General features: G+C 46.2%; 1 protein-coding gene across 2 annotated transcripts in view; it reads left to right on the forward strand.

The window, feature by feature from the left end:
* LOC111857342 (gamma-aminobutyric acid receptor subunit beta-2) overlaps window positions 1-25280 on the forward strand; it is a 56012-nt gene that overhangs the window by 12233 nt on the left and 18499 nt on the right. For both annotated transcript variants that reach the window (XM_072706555.1, XM_072706554.1), the window contains exons 4-5: window positions 8612-8832; window positions 18848-18930. In XM_072706555.1, the coding sequence (XP_072562656.1) occupies window positions 8612-8832; window positions 18848-18930 (304 nt within the window). The remainder of the gene's footprint in view (window positions 1-8611; window positions 8833-18847; window positions 18931-25280) is intronic.

Consider the following 25280-nt stretch of genomic DNA (forward strand, 5'->3'; position numbering starts at 1 on the left):
AATCTATCTATCTATCTATTCCGTCTATCTATCTATCTATTCCGTCTATCTATTCCATCCATCTATTCATCCATCCATCATCTATCTGTCTGTCTATTCCGTCCATCTAGTCATCCATCTATCTGTCTGTCTGTCTATTCCATGCATCTATTGCATCCATCTATCTGTCTGTCTATTCCATCCATCTATTCATACATCCATCTATCTATTACATCCATTATCTATCTATCTATCTATTCCATCTATCTATCTATTCCGTCTATCTATTCCATCTATCTGTCTGTCTATTCCATCCATCTATTCATCCATCCATCATCTATTTGTCTGTCTATTCCATCCATCTATTCATCCATCTATCTGTCTGTCTGTCTATTCCATCCATCTATTCATCCATCTATCTGTCTGTCTGTCTATTCCATCCATCTATTCATCCATCTATCTGTCTGTCTGTCTATTCCATCCATCTGTCTATTACATCCATTATCTATCTATCTATCTATCTATCTATCTATCTATTCCATCTATCTGTCTGTCTATTCCATCCATCATCTATCTGTCTGTCTATTCCATCCATCTATTCATCCATCCATCATCTATCTGTCTGTCTATTCCATCCATCTATTCATCTATCTATCTATCTATCTATCTATCTATCTATCTATCTATCTATCTATCTAATCTCTTCATCAGTAAATAAGCAGCTGAGTGGGGCAGAAATGACCCCGCCTGCTTCCGCTCTGGCTCTGCATGACATTTTGCGAATCCGTCTCTCAGTTCACCCCAAGTTTAGAGAGACAGTCAAGCGGAAAAACAATGTTTGCCACACATCAGCTCACTGTGTCTCGGGAAGTGGGATGACACTTTTTTCCGGTTCGCGTAAGAGTGTTTATTTTTAGAAATTTAATCAAGATAACATTTATAGACTTGAGCGCAAATGAGTCGCCTGCCGTTATTCTCAGACGTTGCGTTATCGCTGCAGGACAGGGGGCTCGCGAATACGTCCTCGTGCAAGTCAGAGGGCGCGGCAGTGACACGGTGCGTGTGGAAGCGCCACGACAAGATGTCACGAGAAAGACACGTGTCCCCGATCCCCTTATCCATTACGCTCCAAAAGATCATCCCTAATGTCATAACTTTGCAACCAGAGATTGGGATCAGTTTTGTTTTGGATTTTTTCCTCATAATGGAAGTGATTTGTCAAGCAGCAGATTGTCTGTGTTGACTTGTAGTCATGTGATTAATCATTATGAGCATCGGTGCATTTGGGATTTGGGTCTCTCACCTCATTGTTGCAAACTGATAAAGGGTTCTGTCATTTCCACAGCCTTTACTCAGTACCCTGCTCCATATATGGATGCATATCTCATCCATCCATCCATGGGAGTAAATTATGAGGTGTGGGGGGTTGTAATCACCCCAGTAATGAAAAACAGCCAATACAACCCCCCAGACACCTTAAATGGGTGAAGACCTCAACCCCTCCCCAATACCTAAAGTTATGCCCTTGTATCCATCCATCCAGTCATCCATCCATCCATCTATGCAGGTGCAATACCTTAAATGTCCATTTCACCAGAACTCCCCTTAAAATAACAGTTCTTCTGTTCCAGCAGTTAAAATATACCAGTATTTCCGTCATGAGTGACAAAGAAAAAGATGAATTCCTCCCTCCTGTTGTAGTCCTCAACAATGTCCTGGCATCCCATCCAAGGTGTCCCCTTTGTGACACCTTGTGCTGCTGAGACCTTGCACTCCATATGTGGTCATGGAAGATGGGGGGGATGTTTGTGGAAATGTCTGATTGCTGGTGGTGCGTCTACAGAAGAAAGCCAGGGGATGCTTTATTGGGATCGTTCCTGTTTGGAACGTCGGCAAACAGGAGCTTCATCGCTGGTGCAAGCAGCCCTAACATCTACGACCGCATCTCCACCAACGTCCTGACAGTGCTTAGAGCGGCTGTGAAGTAACAGATGGTAGAAGAAGCAGGTCTCACTTGGCATATCATTTCTGAGATCTCTGCCATTCTGCCATCTCAGCTTGCCACATATATAGTGTTTTTTTGCAGTGAAAGAGTTAAATTTTTATAAGTAAGGAAAAGGTGCTTTTCAAATATCCGGTATCAGCCTGTTTTTTTCTTTATGCCCCAAATTTTTTAAAATAATAATTGTTTCACAAAATTCTATTTTGTGTATGCAGCAGCACATCAGATATCACATATACTATGAATGAATGAATTCTTTATTACTGTGTCTTGCACATTCTTAGCCCAGCCCACATGGGCTTATAAGACCCCAAAAGCATAACATTTTTTATACATAACATCTAGCCTAAAAACCAAAAATACATATTAGTTCATATTTTACACGTCTTTGAAAAAATATGTATATATATATAAAAATTAAGTATCACCCATAATCACATAAAAATAAATACCCAAAACAAAATGATTTATGTAATGCTTTACTACAGCCGTTTGCAGTGAGGCCGGTGCTCTTGTCTGATATCACTCCAGTCTTTAACAGTCACGAAAGCGCCGAGATCCTGGTTTGTCCGAGACCAAAACAAGTGAAGAGGAGAATGAGCTGAATGCAAAATACGGTGCTTCTGGGCAAGTGTCTGCAAAAGCAGCCACACCGAATCCCGCGCAAAAACAACCCCCTGCTTTTCAATTATTTAGGCTGCAGCAGCGATTAAGGGAGTAACTAAAGGGAAAGAGTGAAAGGAGAGAGGGAGGGAGAGTGGTATTCTTTAGCGAGTGAGTCATCGCACCGATCTGCATGCTTTTATTTTTGTGGAAACGGATTGAGAACACATTTCAGATTTCGAAGGAGAGGCGGGGCTAGACGGGTTATTTTTAAAAAATGTTTTTCTCTGGATATATTTCTGCATTTTTACAGCGGAGCGGTTGGTGCAGTTGTGATGAAGCATGTGGGCTTGAAGGTTGGCGGGAGAAAAAGTTGATTCGGGAGAAAAATAACGACATGCTGCGAAACAAAAGAAGTTTAATCGTCGAAAGAGCTTATAAACAATAGACTAGGTCAGCCTCGTGTTGTACATTTTAAACCTTGGAATGAAAGATTCTCTGTTTTTGTGGCAATGAATTCCACTCGCATTTTAATGACGCTAAACTTATAGCCTGCATGGTTTCAGGCTGCTGCATGACAATGGGATTTGAGTAGATGTTCCTTTGCCACAGAAGGCTGCAGTGTCTTCCCATGTTATTCCTTATGCCAGGGGTCTCCAACTCCGGTCCTGGAGAGCTACTATCCAGTAGGTCTTCTATCCTACTTGGCTTCTGATGAGCCACACCTGGCCCTGGTATTTACCTGAGAACAGGTGTGGCTCATCAGAAGCCGGGTAGGATAGAAAACCTACTGGATAGTAGCTCTCCAGGACCGGAGTTGGAGACCCCTGCCTTATGCCTTCTGGACCATTTCACTCAATGTGCTATAATATATATGATATATTCATGGTTGGCCGGATAATGCATCAATGGAGAGTAATTATTATAAGCGTAACTTATGTTAAATCACATTATTGATATGTGATACGTGGCAGTTAAAATTACTGACTGCATAAGACTTGTATCGATGACTCACCCAGTCCTCACGTACTCCAAAGTACTTGCTTAAAATTTCCAGTTCACAGAAATATTTTTAAAGACGTATCCGGTGGACTGAGTTTTGGAAATTTGTTCCAACACGAGATTGCATTGGATGAGCAGATTGAAGATGGATGGAAGGATGGATGGATGGATGGATGGATAGATGGGTGGGTTTGCCGGACGGATGGATGTCCCCTGTGCTTGTGTTTTGCGGATTTGTTTGTGGATCACAGTGAGGCTCTCAGGCACCTGAAGGCTCACGCAAAGCTGCTCCTCTCAGCTATGAAAGCCTCCCCGGGTCCTCGGAGATTACGTTCCAGTGGCGGGCCGAGTCCAGAGTCCACTCCCGCTCCGTCGATCTGAAGAGGCACAATCTGAGAGCTGAAGCACCTGACGTCCCCCCCCCCCCCCCCACCCCCAATCTCGACCAGTCCCTAAGCCCCTTTTGCTTTTAGGTCACTCCAGCAGGGAGGAAATATTGCTTCTTCAGGGGTGTCCTTTTTTCAAGAGTGGGTGCCGTCAGCGGTAGCCCAGAACGCACATGACCCACGCGGACGGTACTTCACAGATCAGACCGGATCATGGCGGTCCGGAAGAGGACGGGACTGGCCTCGTTCTTCCGAGCCGTCTGCCGTGAAGCTTCACGGAATCGCAAGCCGGCTAGCCACACTCCGGGCCTTTCATTATCCAGGGAGCAAATGTAGGCTGTACATTTCAGTAGGATTTATGTAAGAAGGACGTTTCCAGAAGGTGTCCAGTTCAGGAGTTTGCTGTGTGTGGAAGTCTGTGGATCAGGTTCAGTTATTAGACTGGGGGCTGATTTGGTAAATGCCCTGAGGGGAAGAGACCAGAAAACACACACACACACATACCTCTGTATGACAGTGTTTGCTCTGTCATCAGTTCCTTAAGGATATTCCTGTTGACTGATGAAGCCAAAATATCACGATCAGCGGGGATAGCCGAGTATCTCATATAAGCTACTGGCCCGATATCCAATTACAGGCAGAACATGCCACAGGAATGCAGGAGAAGGTCTCCACGTGTGCCAGGAAAGCAAAATGTACCGGCTAAAGAGCAGAATTTAAGGCAGGACTAATGGGAAAGAGGTCCTGTAACGGGCATTGTGGGGTTTGGGCCCACGCAGGCAGTGACACGGCTGTCTTCCAGCAGAAGAACATTACACCCCCCCGGCCTCCGCACTGCGCCCCCATATCCAGGGTGCTGTCGAAACTTCATAATTAACATACTGATAGACATGGCCGTTTTACTCGTAGTCAACCATCCTGAGACAGAATGTTCCAGAAAACTACCTTTCATGTATTTTTTGAAAACTCCCCCCTCCCCCCCCCCCAAATTAAAGGCAGTTTTGGCTGTAAATGCGGGGGAGGAGCGTAAATTAACCAGAGTGTCAACAACACTTCTGGCCAGCTGCATGACCTATTCCTGCTTTTTAAATCACTTTAGCGTTGTGTATGTTCATGTGCATTGCACTGATGCAGCGATTGGGACAACAGGTATGTACTGCATCTAAAATATGAAATAATTTCAATTTTTGTGTTTTTTGAATTAATGGGATCTCAGTTATGGGAGGGGCATCTGCTTGTGGAAAAATATGACCAGAAAGTGGTAGGAATCAGTCAAGCGCTTTGGACTGGCTGGATTGTGTTAATGCTAGACCATCAGCTGCTGGGGGCGCCGTGGAGCAGAATAAGAAACAATCGTTCCCCCCAATAATACTCACCATTCAGGCTGTTTAAAGCCAGTATGTCGAAACTCATCCTGTTATTTCTACTTTAGTCTAAAAACTAAAACCTTGACCAAAACATTGTTATTCAAGGACATAACATAGACAGACTGTAGGTCTCAGTCACTGTATGGTGTATGGCGTGTCATTTTAGTCACTGTCCTGAAAATATTATGGTACTGATGCTTTAAATACAGTTTCTGTTAACGAAGAGGGAAAATATATATTAATGTTTTGCTTGCAATGTTTTGGGTGTTGGAGGGGCATGGCTACCCTGGCAGATCTGGGGGGGGGGCAACACTTTGCAGGGGCCTTTGAATATGTAAAATTATAAAACAGTATAGTGTCCAAGGTGACATTTTGTCAGGGGGGCCTGGAATTTCTGTCTGTGCCCCTGGATTCTGGCCTAAAGGCTGACAACGCTTCGTAGCGTGAGAGACTCCGAACAGGAAGACCTCCGTAGAGACGGGAAGTGTTTCATAGGCCGGGTCAGAGTTTGCATCGCGGTCGTCGGGCTTGTTTATGCCTTCTTATGTCCCGTCTCTGGTGTCTCTGCCATGAAACGGATGACGGGTAGTTAGGGCCGGATTAGCCCCCCTCCCCCACCCCCCCAGGAGCAGTTTTGAGAGCTACGCCTTGGGTCCTGGCTGACTTCCTCGCCTGGGAAGCTTGGAAGCGGACATGTGGTCTGCGTGTGACTCCCACTGGCCGTACGCATGTTCGCAGGGAGCGTAGGTGTCCGTAACGTTTGGACCCCGTGCGGCGAATGCCATTCCGGGCTGGCAGGCCCTGATCCCACTCCAGCTGGCGTCTGGTTCTTCGGGGAGTCCGAGTATTTCGCTTAAGTGCCGTTTTGCCTCTCCGAAGCACATTTAACCAGCAGCATTGTGAGGACACAGAAAACAGGCAGACTGCATAAATCCATCCATCCATCCATACATACATCATCTGTACCCACTTGTCCTATTCAGGGTCGTGGGGTTTTGGAGCCTGTCCTGGAATCTACGGGCGCAAAGCTGGGAATAACATCATCCCATCATAGAGCTTAGTTCATACTTAAAACAACTAGTTACTGCCCTAACCCCTCCCTCAAAACAGCCCAGTACAGGGTGCCACACCATCGCAAGACCCTCACAAAGTCCTGTTTCTGAATGTATAGAAGAAAAACAAAAGAGGGGAGGATTTGTTCTTTTTTTGTTTTAATATAGAAGCTTGAAGCTTATATTTTGTTTGCATTTTTTCCTTTCTTAACCACAAAAGTACAGTATTGGGTCAGGGTTCAGGGAGAAGCCAGTGCAGGAGTTTTGATCGGCTTTGATGGTTTGAAGTATGTGATGGTGTAAAGGAAGCTGGGTCACCGTACGTAGCTACAAAAGAACCTTTATATTAAACAGCCCCGCTACAAGAACACACAAAATAGCTTGGGAGGAATTCTGGAATTCTAGTGATTACCGGTTACCTACGGCAACAAGCATGAAGAAATAGAGGAATGAACAAGACGTGAGGATTGTCATTCTCCCGCCACTTTATGCCAATTCCTCTTTTTCAGTAGGTGGCCCGTTCCTTTCAGACTCGCTCTCCTTCCACAGTAGCCCCCAATCTTCCTTTACTCTGAAAAGCGTCGTAGTTCTACCCTTAAATTCCCCAAGTCTCTGCGACGCTCTGCCGCAGAAAAGCAGGGAAAGAAGCACACGCACTTCTGTGGGCTCGAGCATTTCAGACGAAGCGAAATTGGGCAAACTGGCATTCCGGTTGGATTTGACCCCTGAGTGTCCATATGGGACCTTCACACCGCAATGCAGCAGGGACACACAGCCAACATCACCGTTTCCTCTTCCAGGTCTCAAATAGAAGGGAATTCGAGAGCGTTTCACCACCACCACACCCCCCCTCCCCCCCCCCCCCCGTCCCAACAGCCGAGTAAAAAATGCTCCCACTGTTCCCAGCATTCCTTCGTATTCCCCTGCTGGAGACACTGGATGAGGTGCCACGACGAAATATAATAATTATTTAGCAGCTCTGATAGCGTAGCTTGAAAATTAGCTACCCAGCAGCTCTCAAGCAGTACTGAAGCAGAAATACGTATTTTATGTTTTTTTTTTTTCTGTGCTAAACCTGTGCTATCCGTCAACCAATGGAAGACCGGCAGTGGCTGATCAGCCAGTCAGAATAAAGGAGCGACTGACTGGGGATTGTGGTTAGTTGTGTCCTTGATGAATGTCATTTTGTGGTCTTGGCTCTGTTTAAGGGTTGAGTACGGCTCACACACAACAGAGCGTAAGTCTTGCATTTGACAAATGATTGCCGGATTCTTGACTATTGTGTTGAGGCAGGATCAGCTTAAAAAAAAAATCAGTTAAAAAAAAAAAGCTTGATTTTGTCGTCATATTCAGCCAAACTTCTTCGCCACAGTCTGAAGCCATTTTGTGATCCTGGCTGATCTGGTTTATTCCTGTGTCGTCCTGGCAACGGCGATCGCCGTCGTCTTCCATGTGGCGTCCAACACAGCCGTGGCGATTGCAAAGCAAAATACCGAATTTCCGGGTCTCCTGTGCACCTGTAAGACGAGCAAAACATTCGGAATTTCTCAGGAACGTTTACATGATGCAGTGCGTTCCTGCCATTCCCGCGTTAAGTAAATAAGCAAAATGAAGTTGTGAAGCACTTTACACTGCACTAAAACACTTAAAACAAAAGGATACAAGCAAAAGACTACTCAGCTCAGTTCAAACGCCTGCTTAAACGGTGTACATTTGCATTGAAAGTTAACTCAGAGAAGGTGTCATTTCTGGTGTTTAGATGTGTGGCCCACCTCAGTGTGGTATTTCTTGCTACTACCGTGATTCTTTCTCCCGAGGACCACCATGTTTAGAACAAAAGCTTCTCTCTTACAAAGAACCACTTAGTATATATGCTAAGCTGGAAAGAGACACAGCCCCCGGCTCGGGGGCAGTAAGGCACAGAGCAGTGTTGTACTTTTTAGGGAGCCGTCTTCCTATTAGCCGGGCAAGGGGGCAAAGGTGCGGCGTGCAGGACTCATACTGATTGGTCCCAGAAGGATCTTCTCCAGATCTTCCCCTTCTCCTTGGAGCCTCTCTCTCGCTTCGCTTTATCCCAGACTAATCCCGCCGCTTTTAAGATGACATCGTTTCATCTAAAAATAACTCGTGCCCCGGTGAAAACAGATTTTATAATTTTTTTCCTGGCCTGACCTCATCTGCGGGCCCAGTAACCTGCCTCACACCTGCTCTCTCTTACAGGACTATACGCTGACGATGTATTTCCAGCAGGCTTGGAGGGACAAGAGGCTGTCCTACTCGGAGATTCCCCTCAATCTCACTCTGGATAACCGAGTAGCCGATCAGCTCTGGGTCCCGGACACCTACTTCCTGAATGACAAGAAGTCCTTCGTGCACGGCGTGACGGTGAAAAACCGAATGATCCGGCTGCACCCGGACGGCACCGTGCTCTACGGCTTGAGGTATCGCCACTCCGAGGTCCCATAAGATGTGACTTGTGCTTTCGTGTGTAATAATTTTATTTCTAGGTAGTTGGCCGCCATGGTTACAGAACGATGCTGAATCACATTTCAGCATCACGATCAATTTTTTTGAGCCCGTGTTTCTTGTCCCCGTAAGACACAAACGCCAAAATCTTTTTTTTTTTTTAATTTACCCTTCCAGGACGTCTTCATTTCACATTAAAAGTCCCTGATGGTGCTGATGTACTGCATTCACATATGTAAATCAGGCAGCACGCGGGAGCAGCTATCTAACAAGGTGTCTTATGATCTGTGCATGCGAGCTCTGTGACTATGTAAATTACGGGCGGCCCCAAGAAGCCTGTGGATATGCAATCCAATTAATATTTCAATCAGGGAGTTTCCATGAGCCTGAAAATCCTTGGGAGAAGGGTACGTATATAAATGTATGCTGCATGGGCAACAGTGCGGCAATTTATCAAGGAGATCTGTAAGCGAATGCGATGTTTGAGCTCAGACTTGCACAGATGTAGGCATGTTAAAAGCAGACCGGCTTCCCTTTCCTGTCTGTACTGACCACATCTGGACCCACAATGCATCACTCTGTAGATTGGGGCGCTCTTAAGAGATTAGAGCAGGACGGCACAGACTTCAAGGACGTCAGAGCTGAATTTCAGCCTCATTAGCTTGTGGATGTGACGTCTTCTTCAGAGACTCATAAAAGCCACAAGCCACACATATCCCATAGTCTTTTTCATATGGCAATTGTGGCAATATTTCAAAGGACCATTATGTTCTGAAAATGGCCAGCGCTAATGACGTTTCTGCTAATGTCAGGGTGCTGGGAACAGAAGGAGCCGCTTCGTTTTGGCGTGTGTTGCCACTTCATCGTATCTGACTGGAGCCACTAAGAAATTATGCTTTGCAAAGCAATTAGTCGATTGTTTTCACAAAATGATTAATTGATTATTAAAACAACTACAACAGATTACGTCCTATCATGGGGATTAAATTACAAAAATGTATAGGCTGTATGACAATATTATGGTCATCGTATAGCAATCTCCCCGTAGCTTAACAAAAACATGTATAAATGCCTTTGACAAAAACCAAGGGATATACTGTATGAAGAGCCGTTATTGATTTACAGGCTGAACTTGAAAACATTATTTTGGAAACTTTTTTCTTGCAAACAACTGGGATCAGGCAGAGATTAGTAACAATCACATGATTTATTTGCAGAAATCTGCAGGATGAATCGATCAGCACTGTTGAGAGAATGAGAATCCGGCCCTTAGGGACTCGAGTTTTATTGATGGAAACCAATCATTTTTACTGAGCCGTTAAACTTGTAATAATCATTTAAGTCGTCTATGGTAATTTACTGCTTTCCCAACCTGCTAAAATAATTCCGTTGTCAGATTTGTCCATGGGTTGGGTGGAAGATTGATGTAGGTAACGGTAAAGGCGGAGGGCGGTCCCTTCGGAGCTGGATAATGCATTTTCCATAACAATTCCTGCTAAACCGCTCTAGCGTTACAGCGCTTTGCGCTAGCTAGTGCCTGAATCCAAACGAGCTCCTGTTCAGAATCGCTCACATATGCTGTCACATATTTGCAACGCAGCCTTTGATTATTGTTGCGAGCGCAAAATTAATTGCCCGTGACCGCGGCTCTGCAGCCCAGTGCCCCTCGTCGATCCCGTTTACGGGAACGCGAACGTATTCCGCCTCCCGCCCAGACCTCGCCTTCTGACAAACGTCGGATCTGCCGGTGAAAATGGATGCCGGACGGCTGTGAGGTTATTCGGGAAGGCAGCTTTTCGGGCTGCGGTGACACGTGCCGGACTCCCTGGCAGGACGACCACGGGGACATTTGTGTAAACTAATTATATGCGTGGACTTCTGTCAAGCCCAGCATGACCAGCTGCCCCTCATCTGACGAGATGACTTGGACACTCAAGATGGCAGCACGTTATGGTTGTGGGGGCCGGGTTGGGGGGTGTGTCGGAAAAAAACAAGGGGGGTGATAATAGCAGGATGGATGTGGGAGTGGAGCTGAAAGTGATGCAGTGCTTTATTTGCAGTTTGCACAAATACAGGTACACTGGAATCACATTTTTTTGCACGTCCCGTTGAGTCTCCCTGTGAGTCGCACACGCACTTATATACAATTTTGAGCGAAGCTTTGGATCCGAGTGCAGGGTACGGACATTTATCCGGCGCCCCTGGAGTATTTTGGGGTGGATAAGAGGCCATGCTCAGAACTGCACTGGCCATCTGCTACACTGGGCCAGCCCGGTGGACCAACAGAATTCATCGCGGGGGATCCCCCCCCTACTCAGCCAAAGATATTGTAGGGGATCCCAAGGTCCAGGGCTAATTCATAATCCCAATCAAGCCACGCTCAAGGACCCAGCAGAGTTCTGATTCGAGCCGACGCCCTTTCCGATCGCATGCACAGTGGTCCGACCCGCTGAGCACCGCCCACGTGTGCGGACCGCGCATTACGGATTCCCCGAGTACACCGGATCGCCCATCCCCCCGCTATATCCGGCCCCCGCCCGCCCAACGATGACGCGATGGGGTACTCAGGAGCTTCCATCTGCCGGCCTGGGTGAAGGAGGGGGAATTTAATAACTCTGGCCATGGTGACTTACCGGTGGGAGACGGGAGGCCCCACGCAAACGCGAGCCACCTGCGATGGTCCCTTTGTCACCCGGGTCAGCCCTGCTTCACTCAGAGCCCCGGGATTAAGTGTGAGTCTGGCAGTACCGGGCCGGATCTAGCTATAGGCGGAACAGACCGCTGCTGAGGGCTCCTTGGTAACCTGTGTCGTGGAGGAAGAGAAATGGTCATTATTAGGGTAAGTCTGGGGGGGTCTCCTAAGTGAAGCTTTGCCTCGGGCCCCTGATATGGTAGAGGTGGCACTAGGGGTGTAACTTTGGGGGGGGGGGGGGGGAGGGGTTGAGGTCCCCACCCAATTAAGGAGGTCCAGGGTGTTGTGTTGGCTAGTTTTGATTATTGGGGGGTTGTCCCCGGAAGCCAGGTCACTAGCCAGGGAACACCCTGAATGGGATGGCATTCCATCACTGGGGGGTTAACATGCCCCCATCATACAGACAACCCACAGTAAATAATAATCAATCCTTTATTTGCCATTGGCACAGGTGCGAGTACAGGTACGTTAGAATTCTCCTCTTCCCCTGCCCCATCTTGCTCTCCATGGCTTGGGGGGGGGGGGGGGGGGGGTCACAGCATAGGCCCAACCAATGTACAGAACCCCTGGAGATGGGGGGGTAAGGTCCTTGCTCAAGGGCTCATGGACATCTGAGCATTCTACTGAGGCTGGGCCTTGAACCAGCAATCTTCCGATCACAGGCAGAGAGATTTAGTCCCGCTGAACCACTTGCAAACAAATCTCAAACCCAGGTGGTGTTTGGTACCAGCCCTAACCACAGAGCCGTGCCTGGACCAGCTTATGCTAAACTAGCTAATCATAATAATGAATGCGATAAATACTGTCTAGTGACTCACAACGAGAAGTAGACTCCCCCAATCAGCCACCTCTGAGTTGGACCAGTGACTTCAATTTCGAAATATAACACGCATTATAAATGGACTGCATAATCTTACTGTCCTCATTACAGGCCGGGAGTAATTTGATTTAGCGAGTGTGGTTTTGTGAGCAAGCTGGCGCCGCCGCAGAACACAAGTGAGTGATGAATATTCAAACAGCCCAGGCAATTTATTTGATACCAAGCTACCGATTCGCCGGCAGTTTTAATAACTTTTTTTTTTCCGCGCAAAACAACCGCGGGCTTTTATGTCGATTTCAATGACGCGCCGACGTGCGGCGGAAGATCTGGTGTGTAACGTTCATTGATATTCAAAGTGTTTTTGCAGGCCTTACTCTCCAATTAACCGTCAAAGGCTATTTTAATTGCCATTGTAAGATTAAGACTGTGGGAAATACGTCTGGGTTAATGAAGGCTTGTTTCCTTGGGTCTGGCAGCAGATCTGGGCTTCTTATAGACTGGAGCACAGTGTTTGTTCATATTATTATGTTTATCTTTTCGGTGGTTGATTAGTCAGGACACCCGAAGAGATTTACAGTGTTACATATTCATACCACTGGGTATTTCAGCAGTTGAGTTCCATGCCCAAGGGCATTATAGTGAAGCCCCTCTAGGGGTTGGAACCAGCAACCTTTCGAGTCATTAAGCACTAGGCTTCCCACCGTTACCATCCAGGATAGAGCAATGTCTCACCGCGCATTATATATGATTACACTGTGCCCAGGGAATCGCTGTCAATAGCAGGCGAGCTGGAAGCTGTAACGAGCGAATCCTAGTCGGCGTTCAAGTGAGAAAAGTTTGAGATGGAGATGTCCCTCGATGTCTTGCCATGATCCCACACAGCGCTGTAACTCACCACCATGATTGTCAGAGGACTGAAGACCCCCAATTTGAACCTGGCTTTGGGGCCAAGTCTTGTGTTTTACCGAGATCCATGTTTTTTAACCCATGTTGCTATCTCACAGGTTTGTCATGCACCCCAACCAAACTACGACAAAATGACGATAATGCAGCAGAGTGAATGTTTCTCCGCTGGCAAAATGTATCACTTATAAACATCGGTCAAAATTTTCAGATTGGCGCAGCAGCGTATTTTGACAATGTCAATTTTACACCCAACTGTCCCTTTTTCCCCGTCACCCATTTCGCCGCTTCCGCTGCAGCTAGGCTGACCATGTATAAACCACAGCCACTGGCTTCCGATGGCCACAAAACTCCGCCCCCAGCCCCGCCTCCCTTCGTCACATGCTCCGCCCCAGCCCCGCCTCCCTTCGTCACATGCTCCGCCCCAGCCCCGCCTCCCTTCGTCACATGCTCCGCCCCCAGCCCCACCTCCCTTCGTCACATGCTCCGCCCCCAGCTCCGCCTCCCTTCATCACATGCTCCGCCCCCAGCCCCGCCTACCTTCGTCACATGCTCCGCCCCCATGCATTACAGTCGAAAAAACCAAGACTGACAGTTGCATCATTGAGTTATTCAAACTCTCTTTCCATTCCCATTGACCCACACCTCTACCTGGGACCTGTCTGATAAACCTCACATGATCGCAGTCTTCGTCGTCCTATCCCTTCTAAATATATTTTCTATGCTCTAATAAATCTGAGGTTGCGCTCTGCACGTATCGAGCTCTGTCACAGTCCGCGCTTCCTAATTTGGGTTTGACACTTTGGCAGCTACGCTTTGTTGGGTTTATTTGAGCTGTCGTCGCTCTCCTGGGGCCCCGGTCGTCTGGCCTTTGTCCTGCCCTGCCGTGCGGCTGTGTATCGCTGCACCGCACCAAGCACCGAAGGCTGACAGGCTTCGTTATTTCCGCTGGAATGGCGGCTATAGATGAAGAGAACGGGCTTCTGGAGCATGATGGGCCTGTTTGTTCACATCTGCGCCGCGGTCTGTGAGCTCGCAGGCTCGCCATCCACCTGAACCATACTGACGGCGCGGGAATGGGATTCATTCAGCAGGGAATGTGCCTGGGGAGGAAAAAAGGAGGGACCCGTCCCTTTGGTCCGGAAGCCGTGAAAAGGGCCGTGATTCCTACAGCGACACATATCAGTTCTCCACGTTCCCAGATACTTCTCGGAGCAGGAGAAACAAATTCGGCTCCAACTTTGAGGTGCATGGGGGGGAGCACGGAATAATCTAGGGGGTGGGGGCTGAATCTGACCTCTTTTATTCTTGTTGGTAACACTTATGTGCTGTAGAACCTGCAGTATTTCTGAAAGTGGAGGGAAATCCGAAAATGCAGAAGGGGACCCGAAAATGCAGAAGGGGAACCGAAAATGCACAAGGGGAGCCGAAAATGGACAAGGGGAACCGAAAATGCACAAGAGGAACCGAAATGCACCGAAGATGCTAAAATTTGTCCTGTGATTGGCCCCGGGGTGAGCCAAGCTTCGGAGCGAGCTGGGCCCGAAGAGAAGATCCGGAGAACCGGTTTGGCCTTCGCGCTGACGGTGGTTCATCGGGGCTTTGAGTTAATCGCGGGGGATTCTCCTGGTTCCTGGCCCGGTGCCGTCACTGAACCCGTTCCACGGGCCCCGCGTGGTGGAGGGAGACACCGGAGGGCGCTGATGAGGGCGGAGGTGCCGGGGATAGGTGATTAGCTCCGCGCCTCCCTGACGGAGCCTCCCGGCTGCCCCGGGTTTATCTGGCGCGTCCAGCGCGGCTGAGATTATTACCCAGGGTGCCTCTTAAGCGCAGCACGTCACCGAGACATAGACACCAGCTGGCAGTTCCCAGAACAGCCCTCACTTTGGGGCTCACCGTCTCTATTAGCTGTCCCTCCCTGTGCAGCAAGCTCCATTTGGTAATTTTCTGCACTACTGTATTCATTTAGTGCCTGGAAATGTTGAAAAGAGAAAGGGAGAGACAAAAAGACAGGCAAATCTGGCTAAACGTATACGTGTGCGCTGGCACGGGGCAAGTCGGGCTGGATGGATGCAGCTAAAATCGATCGAGCTTCGAGTTGTGTGGTTTTGCTTATCTTAGGAGAGACTGCAGTGCAGTCTGCAGTCAGAAGCCATATATGCGTGTGTGTGCGTGTGTATATATAATAAAATATACATCTCTACACGCAGCCCATTCTATGTCTTTCACTGATACAGGCACAGTCCCTCCATCTCACTCTTCTGTCATACTTTTCCACTGTAAACGTAACGTTTCTCTCGACCACCATCCTGGACGACCCTGAAGCCCCAGCGGAGGGGGGCACCATCGGGAATCGACACCCCCCCCCCCCCCCCCATGCACATTTTGGGGGGTTTAACGGTTTGTTTTTCCCACCATCGGCGCTCTTTAAAGAAACGCTGGCATGAGGCAGGATGCCGTTTATGTCCCGATTATTCATTTATCAAGACGTATGTATTTGGGTCTTCGGTAAAATAGAGCTAAACCAAGTCTGAAGATTCTAAAATAAAGTATGTGAACAGAACAATTCAGAGGTGTTTGCAAGCCCTCAGAAAACACCCCATACCAGCTGGCCGGTCATTAAGGTTTGGCTGTGGGGGTGTGTTTATGAGTGTGGGGGGGTGTTGGGGGGGGTCGTGTATCCAGGCGGGCAGGACGGAAGGTGTCTATGTGGGCATTTGTCTGCCTGAATGACTTAACGCAAGCGGGACACAATCTGTTACGGAAGTACATGGCTCAGTTTTCCAGTGAAACCAGTACTGTGGAATGCACCGTGGAGCCTGTTAAGTGTGGCTTTCACACACACACACACACACACCTTCGTATCTCAGCTAAATGGGGGCGTTTTTCAAACCCAAGTCGTTCTCAGCTCCCCGAAGAATAAAAAGTGAAGCTGACTGTCGTCTCCCGGCATCTCACGCCTATTTTTTACTCACTAGGATTTCATCGTTTTCTGGTTTCATTTTCGCTGCCGTCCTCGCAGACGTTAACCCAAAATGGAGACGGACGATCTTAATAACAAGGAAACTGCCTGTACCATGGTCCTGTGGGTCACTGGATAATTTAGTCACTGAGGCACTGGATCAAAATAGCCAAAACACTTTTATATACATTTCTAAAATTGCAAAAATGTCTAAATAATGTTGCAGAATTAAGGTAATTTGTAGTTTCTATGCATTGCAATACACTCCCAGTTCTTCTTTATTTATGTTTTGTTATCTGTTATGATATTGGCATCTGTAAACAAAAACAGTCCGCGATAAATTATGCACATCGCATCCTTCATGTTAACCCGAAGGCCACTAATCAGTCGATTCATCTGTTTCTCTCTCGCCAAGGTACATCGTCTTCCTTCTTGCTCATTTGTGCAGAGTGATTCCTGCAATCTCTTCTGCAGTCTAGCAATTACAGCAGTCCGGGGATGGGGAAGACAAATGTAGATTAAACCTGGCACCAAAAAGTATGAAAGGGAATTTCTTTTTTTTTTTTTTTTTTTATGATATCACTTCCTCTCTGCCCTGGCAGCATTTTCAGGTAACGTCTCGTGAAATGAAGGAGGGCGTGAGTGTTTTGAGGGAGGGGTTGGGTTACCGACTAGTGAACAAAGCTCTGTGATGGGATGGCATCCCATAACCTCCGGCTTAAGCTCTGGACCCCCCCACCCCCATGACCCTGCATTGGACAAATGGGTATGGATGGATGGATGGATGGATAATCTCCCTTTGACACCGTCCAATAACCCTTCATTCCAAAGGACCAGGCTTGTCACACATAACATGTTGTTCACCTATTGCTCTGGAGTCAAACATAAGGACATATCAATGGACCATTTGTGACAATGTTATGTGTATTTTATGCATTATTATTTTATGTTTAAATATTTCATTTAAATATTCAGTTAATTTTAAAGACATTTGTCTGCTTAATACAAAGGACAGTTTTTTGTCTCTTCACTTGTGGTCTGTCACGTTTGTCACGGTTTGTCCCAAACAGAAGCTGTGTTCCATGTGACACGCTGTGCTCTTTTTTTGGGGACACGTCCTGAGCTGTCCCCCTCCCCCAGACGGGAGGCCTCCCTCCGTCCCGGGGAAGGTCCAGAGCCCCGGTTTTGGGTCACTCTTACCGCTCATGATGTACCTTCGCGCGGAGGGGGGGCATTCCCGCCAGAAGGCGCGAGGCACCCCGGGTGACCCGGAAGGGTCGGGACGGCTTTCCGAGTGGCACCGGAACACTCGGCGTGTGACGTGGTCGCCTATTAATACCCAGGGGGAGCTATTTATATCCTGTTTCCCTTTGACCTGATTTCCCGCGTGATCCGAGGTAGCGCCGCAATTGAATTGTCAAGAAGGAGGGCGTCGGCTAGAGCTGAAGCCGTGATTTATAGCGAGATAAAACTAGGGCAGCGATTTCACTGGGCTTTTTAATCGGTGGGCTCTCGGTGTTAAGTACCTGAGAATTACGTAAACTCTGCACAGAACCGATTGAGCTACACACATATGCAAGAGCATAACTTTGGGTATTTATTTAGGGGGGGTTCAGGGGCAACCCCACCCCCCCGCTTCATTTTCAGATGGACATTTTTAAATATTCATACCATACTTCAAGTCTTCAGTGGAGCTGAATATTTTTTATAAAAATATCATTTGACCTCAGCTGAACGTGGGTGAGGTTCTAAGCTTGAATGGCAAATTTTGAAAACTCGAAAACTTTGAAAAGCCCGAGTGGGTTCAGGACACTGCACTGGTAGCTTTTGTGCCAGTCACAAAGGAAGCCATTATTGTAATTGCAATACTGTTTTAGTTCATGGCTCTGCTAATCAACTAAAAAACATACATTTTCTTCTTGGATGCGATTCGGCACATTGTCAAGACTGCGCCAATTCAGCAGATTAATTATGTAGACACAATTTCTAATCCCACATTCATAATTTAATTAATCAATAACCCACAAAGGCCAGTTTCAGAAACCTTACGCATGTCATTCAATTAGTCATATCTATATGATGGCAGCGATATAAAATGAGTAAATTTAATATGGATGGAACAAAAAAAATAGGTAATTAGGACTATCATATCATATCAGTTATCTGGTAAGTGCATAGTTGCAGTACGTGTTTTAATGTAAAGTTCTTTGCTCTAACGTTTGAGGGTTTTGAATGGGCGTATTTATGATTGTACAGGGAAATTCCTGGAGTCATTTTGTTTGACAGCATTTTACACTGACGAGTGTAAGGCAGGGGTGGCCAACCTTATCCGCAAAGGGCCGGTGTGTATGCAGGTTTTTGGAATAACCTGTAGGTCAGCTGTTCAAACCCAGGTGTGAGGACTCTTCAGCCAATCAGTCCTCTAATTAGTAATCTAATTAGGGAGTTGCAGCGAAAACCCGCATACAGACCGGCCCTTTGCGGATAAGATTGGCCACCCCTGGTGTAGGGTGTAGTTTACCCAGTGTTATTAGCTTGTCATTAGCTAGTTCTCACACCTGCTCTTGTTGCAGCAGATCCTTGAAAAACTTCTCCCTGTGTGTCTTCATCCAGAATCACCACCACGGCCGCCTGCATGATGGACCTCAGAAGGTATCCACTGGATGAACAGAACTGTACCCTGGAGATAGAGAGCTGTGAGTGTCACCACCGTCCTGGCAGTTTACTCTGAAGCAGTGTTACTCACCCCCCTCCCCCCCCCCCCCGCCCGTCCCACCCCCGGGGAGTCCATGCTCTCGCTCCCCCCAGCGGAGCAAGAATGTGGACCTTCTGCGGGTCCCTGAGGACCCGGTTGGGAAAGACTGATCTGAGGAACCCCACCAAAATGACACTCGGTAAACATCCCGGTATTATCACCAGACATATTTGCAGTTGTGTGTTTGAGATTTTGACACAAACTCCAAAGTCATGAAAATTAAATACATTCAGCTTTAGCACGGCTGTTTGAAGCAGGACTTTAATCCGCAAAACAACGAAAACAAAGAAAGGGGTCCTTTCTGAGAAAACCATCCAGTTTGACAGCAATTTCTACATCCCAGTTGATACGTTCAATGTAAGTAATTGGGAGCACTGGCTAAGCTTAGTCTACAGGCTCGAATTATGACAAGGTATTGTTTATTCACTCCTTTTGTCTTTTTATCCCTTTGTGGACTTTGCTGCAGTCTCTGTGCATCAATGTTCATTTAAACGTCCTTCTCTCTCACTGAGTATGAGGGGACTCTGATGTGGGTTTGCAGTTTGTACCATTATTCGTCGTATGGGCCTTGGTTGGGTCAGAGACATTTCGCCTAATGGAATAAAAAGAGAAGTTGATGGATGGATGGATGGATGGATGTCAGAGGTGTAAATGATATGTGGCTGTCTCTTTTTTTATGTATTTTATGTAGTTCAGGTCCAGAAAGTAAAAATCCAGACCAAGAATTTGTTTCAACCAACCAGTTGACTATGACTGTAGTCTTTAAACTCAACTGGTTGGATGAAACTAAATCTTGAACTTGATTTTTACTTTCTGGACCTCAACTGGATGGATGGATGGATGGATGGACGGACAGACGGCCTCTTTCATGTTTGCTTGGCTAGTTTACTGTTTACTAAGTATTTTCTCCTGTCTGGCTCCATGTGCAATTCTTTTCTTCTCAGGAACCGCAGTATGAGGTCCGCTTTATTTTGAGTGCAAGCCCTGTGGGCATGATTAGGGTTTTATCATCCCTGTTATATCACATATGACATCTTGTTTTTCATCCACAGAATCAGTCACAGATTTACAGAGGCTCCCAACACAGTAGTGGAGGTACAAACCACTGGTCAGAAGTTTTGGCGGGTTGCCTATATTCTCAGTTGTTTCACTGGAAAAAAAAAACCAAGTGTTTCTTTTTCCCAATCAGGGAACACACCTTGAAATCTACTAGCAATTGAGGACACTTGTCTATTTCGGGCCTTCTTGTTTATCAGGAGAATTATGGGTAAATGTCAGGTTCATTAGTTTACGAACTCCCTGGTATTAAGGCAGTCCGGCCAATTAAAGGGGATATATAACATATTAAGAACCTAAGAATACCATGTTTGCATAACCTTAATGACAATGACCTTCATTCAGACTGAGCAGAAGGGCATGCTGGGAAGGGAGAAGAGTTATAGGAAAAGGCACATGGTCAAATCCCATTTCCCTGATAGGTCGCTGTCAGGTGGAGAGAGCGCACTGATTAATGTTTGTCACAGGCCACTCGAGCCACTGAGTAAACACGGCTGAGGGAAACAAGCAATTAAAGTGGCGGAGAAGCTTGAGGCTCGCGAGGACGCGCTGGCTGGGACGACGGGTAATGGGAACTCCTGGTCATCTTCAGTAACCTACAGGGCAATGCTCCTGCTTAATTTAGCGAGGCCCCCTTTTTAGCGTCAGCGCTAATGAAAATGAAAAACTATTCCGCGGCTGTTGCTGGTGGTGTTCTTTCCCACCTGCTGCAATCGCGGCTTGCTGGGTCCCTTCGATTACCGAGAGGCCTGACAGGGCGGCCTTACGGTACATCTTGGTTATGGGGCCTGTCCAGCCCCCCCCCCCCACTTAATTCTTGAAAACTCAAAAAATAAAGCAACAAGAAATCCCGGACGAAGATCTCGCAGGAGGTACCCTTACACCTTAAGGGCCATGCTGATTTTGCCAAGTTTGACGTGTTCCCTGGGTCAACAAGGGAGGGGCCTGTGTTTCAGTTCTTTAACCAATCGCAGTCTTCATTGTATGACATCATCACATTGGTCGATTTTTTTTTCTTTCTCATTTTCAAGCTCAAGGCTTCCAGTCATGAAGTAAGGAGCACTGTGGCACAAGTTAAAATCTGTTGTTGATATTATTATATATCTACGCAGCTCACCGCTTAACAGAGGACACCGTTTTTAATTAATGCGGTGATGTCATACAATGGAGACCGTGGTGCAATGCTAGCCACTCACTTGTTGACCCAGGGATGCATTGGACTCGGGGAAAATCAGGACATCGCACCTTTAAGACATCAGTCTCAGTCAAGTTCACCTAAGCACTGTTAACACTGTCTGATATGTCTGATTAACAATTACATAATGAACGTGTTAGCGGCTAGAGCAGGGTGACTTTCGGAAGCATTGCTAATATACCTGAACCTGATCTTTCATATTCTGTTTTAAGTTATTAGCAAATATATTTTATTTCCAGTGGGAGTAGTTTTTTATAAGGATGGGGGGTTTCTCTGAAGAGGTATTTGGGGAGTAAGTGCTGTGTGTCTAATTAATGAGGGTAGGACAAATGAACTTCTGAAATCTCATAAGTGCGACAATAACAATCTCTGATACAGGGGATACACTGGTGAGGAGTATCAGGTGGCCAGAACTGTCCAATCGTGGTGAGCCTGGAACGTAACCTAGGAGTCCTGGGACCACCCAGGTGCCCGGAAACAATGCTAACAGGCATTGCTATCCCCTGTATCAGAGATTGTTATTGTCGCACTTATGAGATTTCAGAAGTTCATTTGTCCTACCCTCATTAATTAGGCTAAAGGGTGGCAGAAGGAGACCAGGATGATAGCTTTGCTGCGTTCGCCACAGGCAAACCCATGTGTGCCTTACTGGGCATCGTGGGCGGGATGATAGAGGCGGGAAGCAATAAGAACACTGCCGATTGGCTGAGTGATGCTAAACCCCTGACAACCATAATAAGAACACTGCCGATTGGCTGAGTGATGCTAAACCCCTGACAACCATAATAAGAACACTGCCGATTGGTTGAGTGATGCTAGACCCCTGACAACCATAATAAGAACACTGCCGATTGGTTGAGTGATGCTAGACCACTGACAACCATAATAAGAACACTGCCGATTGGTTGAGTGATGCTAGACCCCTGACAACCATAATAAGAACACTGCCGATTGGTTGAGTGATGCTAGACCCCTGACAACCATAATAAGAACACTGCCGATTGGTTGAGTGATGCTAGACCCCTGACAACCATTCAACAAAAAACGTGCCATTTTCTGTAGCAACAATAGGTTGAAGAGTGGGGGATAGATGCATACAGTGTTAATCATACAATATTATGATATTATTTTTAGATCTTGATTACATCTTGATTTATATATGCATGTTTATTATGGGACTGGAAATTATTGACATTTCTTTGTTTTTATTCTCCTGCTGTGTTAATTCATGTCTTTAAATTCTTTAACTGACATGGACACCAGGCTGAACTTCCCTAATATTCTGTTTGGTTTTTATTTGCACTGTTTTGATTTGACTTTCAGCGCTTCGTAAATAAATACATAGCATATATCCTGAGTTCCTGCATCGCTATTCCTCTAATCCGTCTTTGATTTATGGGTTTTTATTGCAGCCTCTCGCACTAAATCATTTGATAGTGTAATATACTATGTGTAGCCTGTGTATTAAGATAAATCGATGGTTTCGTGAATATAAAGAGCAGGTTAGTTGCTTGCGGCGTCTCGCAGTTTCATTGGTCGTGAGTCTGTACTGTTTCTTGCTTTTTCACCAGTGATCTCAAACATGATTTCTGAGCCCTGTTATAGCTGATGTTAAATTTAAGTCGGAATAATAAATCGATGAACTTTTATATATTCAGCAACTACAACGGAGAATGGGGGTTAGAAATAAATTTTTATATATGTAATATAATATGCAGTACCATGCAAAAGTGCTAGGCCAGGGGGGGGCCCAACTCCAGTCCTGGGGGGCCGGGGCCCTGCACATTTTTGGGTTTCCCCTTGTTTAACACACCTGATTCAACTCCTTGTGCTAATTACCACACAGCTGTTGAGCTAAATCATTTATGGTGGAACAGGGAAAGAACTAAGCCAGACAGGGCTTCGGCCCCCCAGGACTGGAGTTGGGCACCTCTGTCTTAGGCGGTCAAAAGAAATGTTTCAAGCTATTTCCCCACTGGTAATAAGTGCACTTATATATATATATATACACACACACACACTAGATATGTCCCTGTCTGTTCCAGTACATAACCAGAAATGGGATCTTTCACACCCTGTCTCTGATACACTCTTCATAGTTTTATCTCCTTACAGTGATGCAGCCAGAAAGGACTTAGTGAGGAATTTGCTCCTTTTTCCCCGTGAAGAACAGCATTAATAATCTCTGAAGAGAGTCCTGCATCATTTCAGCGTCGACCTCGTTCCCTTTTCGGTTGGCCTGTTTACTACATGCTCCTTCTTTTACTACACCGTGGTGCTAAAATAAGTCGCTATGCTGAATGCACCCCCAGCTGCATTAGGCCGGGTATAACGCAGAGGATTATGGGACGCAAATTGCGGCAGGAGACACCTGCCGCGGACAGACGGCGCCGTGTCGAAATGCTCGCCGCGGGTTTGCGCGCAACAGTCATGGGACACAGAAATAGTACTGATTTTATTTTACACTTGTCATTTTTATGGATTCAATTCAGATGGGGAGGGGGGTTAGGATTTTCCCACAAAAAAAAAAATTGTCAATTCGGCAGTGGAGTCAGCAAGCTAATTAACTAATTTGGGCCTTAATACGTCTTAATACCTCAACTAGCCCCCGTTCCTCATGTCTCTCTGTCTGGTCTGGCTTATACCCAAAGTACACAACAGACCCAAATACGTAAATGTCAAAGTGAGGTACAGGTGGTATGACTTCCGACTAATCTACATAAATCTTAAAGGGCCGGTGTCAGAAAAATATGACAACGTTACGTCACTTAGGAAGTGTTATTTGAAATAGATTCAAAAAGCATGAGGTACTGCCGTACAAAGGCGTGCCTAGAAATTCCCTTGGCCCCCACTGCCCAATTTCACATATAATTTTATGTATTGAAGGGCTCCTGTTAAGTGCCAGGGTCTCCATACCCCCCCTCTGTCACCCCTGCTGCCATGTTCCTGATCAGAAAGTAAATCAACAACCGTTACTGTTAAATTAGCAGTTTAACCAGCAAATCTCTTATAACTACAGAATCTAGTTACCCTCTTGCACATGTTGAGGTGTTCCTGTAAACCGTCAGCATTTTCAGAGAGAGAAACATAATCTGGCATAACACAGCGGAAATAGTCACTCACATGCAAAGCGTAACGGAAACATTAGTGCAGCACAGTGATGTACTCTTTGAGGCAAAAAGTTTTCTTTACTTTTCTTCTGTGCCTGCAAAATGAGCTCTAAAACGAGTCGCCCAGTGAAACTGATTTATCTATACTTATTGTTTCATATCTCTAGCATATTTAAGTTTTAATCAGTGCATATCATTTTAAAGGAAAATGATCGATTTGTCGCTCTATGGCCTGAGTTTTCTGTGGATTTCTTGAGTCCCCTTGCGTGCCCTTTATTCATCTCTAAGGAACAGCAAAATCCGTATGTTCTGCTTGACTTTGAGGCGGCTTAATTGGCCACCAGAAAGGGGAAGTTTAAAGGAGCTTCAAACTAGAAATATCAGCTTGAATTTGCAAGGAAAAGGAACAACCTCAAGACCATCGTGAAATAGACGCGTGTCGGTCCGCGTGTTTATCCATTTTCCCGCTGCCTCGAATGCTCAGCTCATACATAATTTAATATCATGCTGTGATATCATTTGTCTGAAGCAGACGTTTAAATGATCATCATCCGGTAACTTTTTCTATTCACACAAATAAAGGTTAATGTTTCTCTCTCCATCGTCTTTTGAAAGTCCAGGGACTTTATATATTGAATAAATGAAAATGCTAAAAGCATAAAATTATTAATATTAGTCTTTGCAAAGCCATTTATTTTATTAGTTCCATAATCAACAGTGCAAATTAAGCAGCATACAACAGCAAACAGCAATGGAAATGTCCTTTATTATTTCATATTATCGTTCGGCCTGGTTGTTTATTGTAACTTAGTCCGTAGCTTATCTAGTTTTGCACGTCTATGCGTGTTTTTCGGTTGCTGTGCCATTTTGTCATTCTTATCTTGGATTTTGTGGATGTTATTTCAGATAGTTCAACAAATATGGCACTTA

Source organism: Paramormyrops kingsleyae, chromosome 24, assembly GCF_048594095.1.
Source record: "Paramormyrops kingsleyae isolate MSU_618 chromosome 24, PKINGS_0.4, whole genome shotgun sequence".
Classification (NCBI taxonomy): Eukaryota; Metazoa; Chordata; class Actinopteri; order Osteoglossiformes; family Mormyridae; genus Paramormyrops; species Paramormyrops kingsleyae.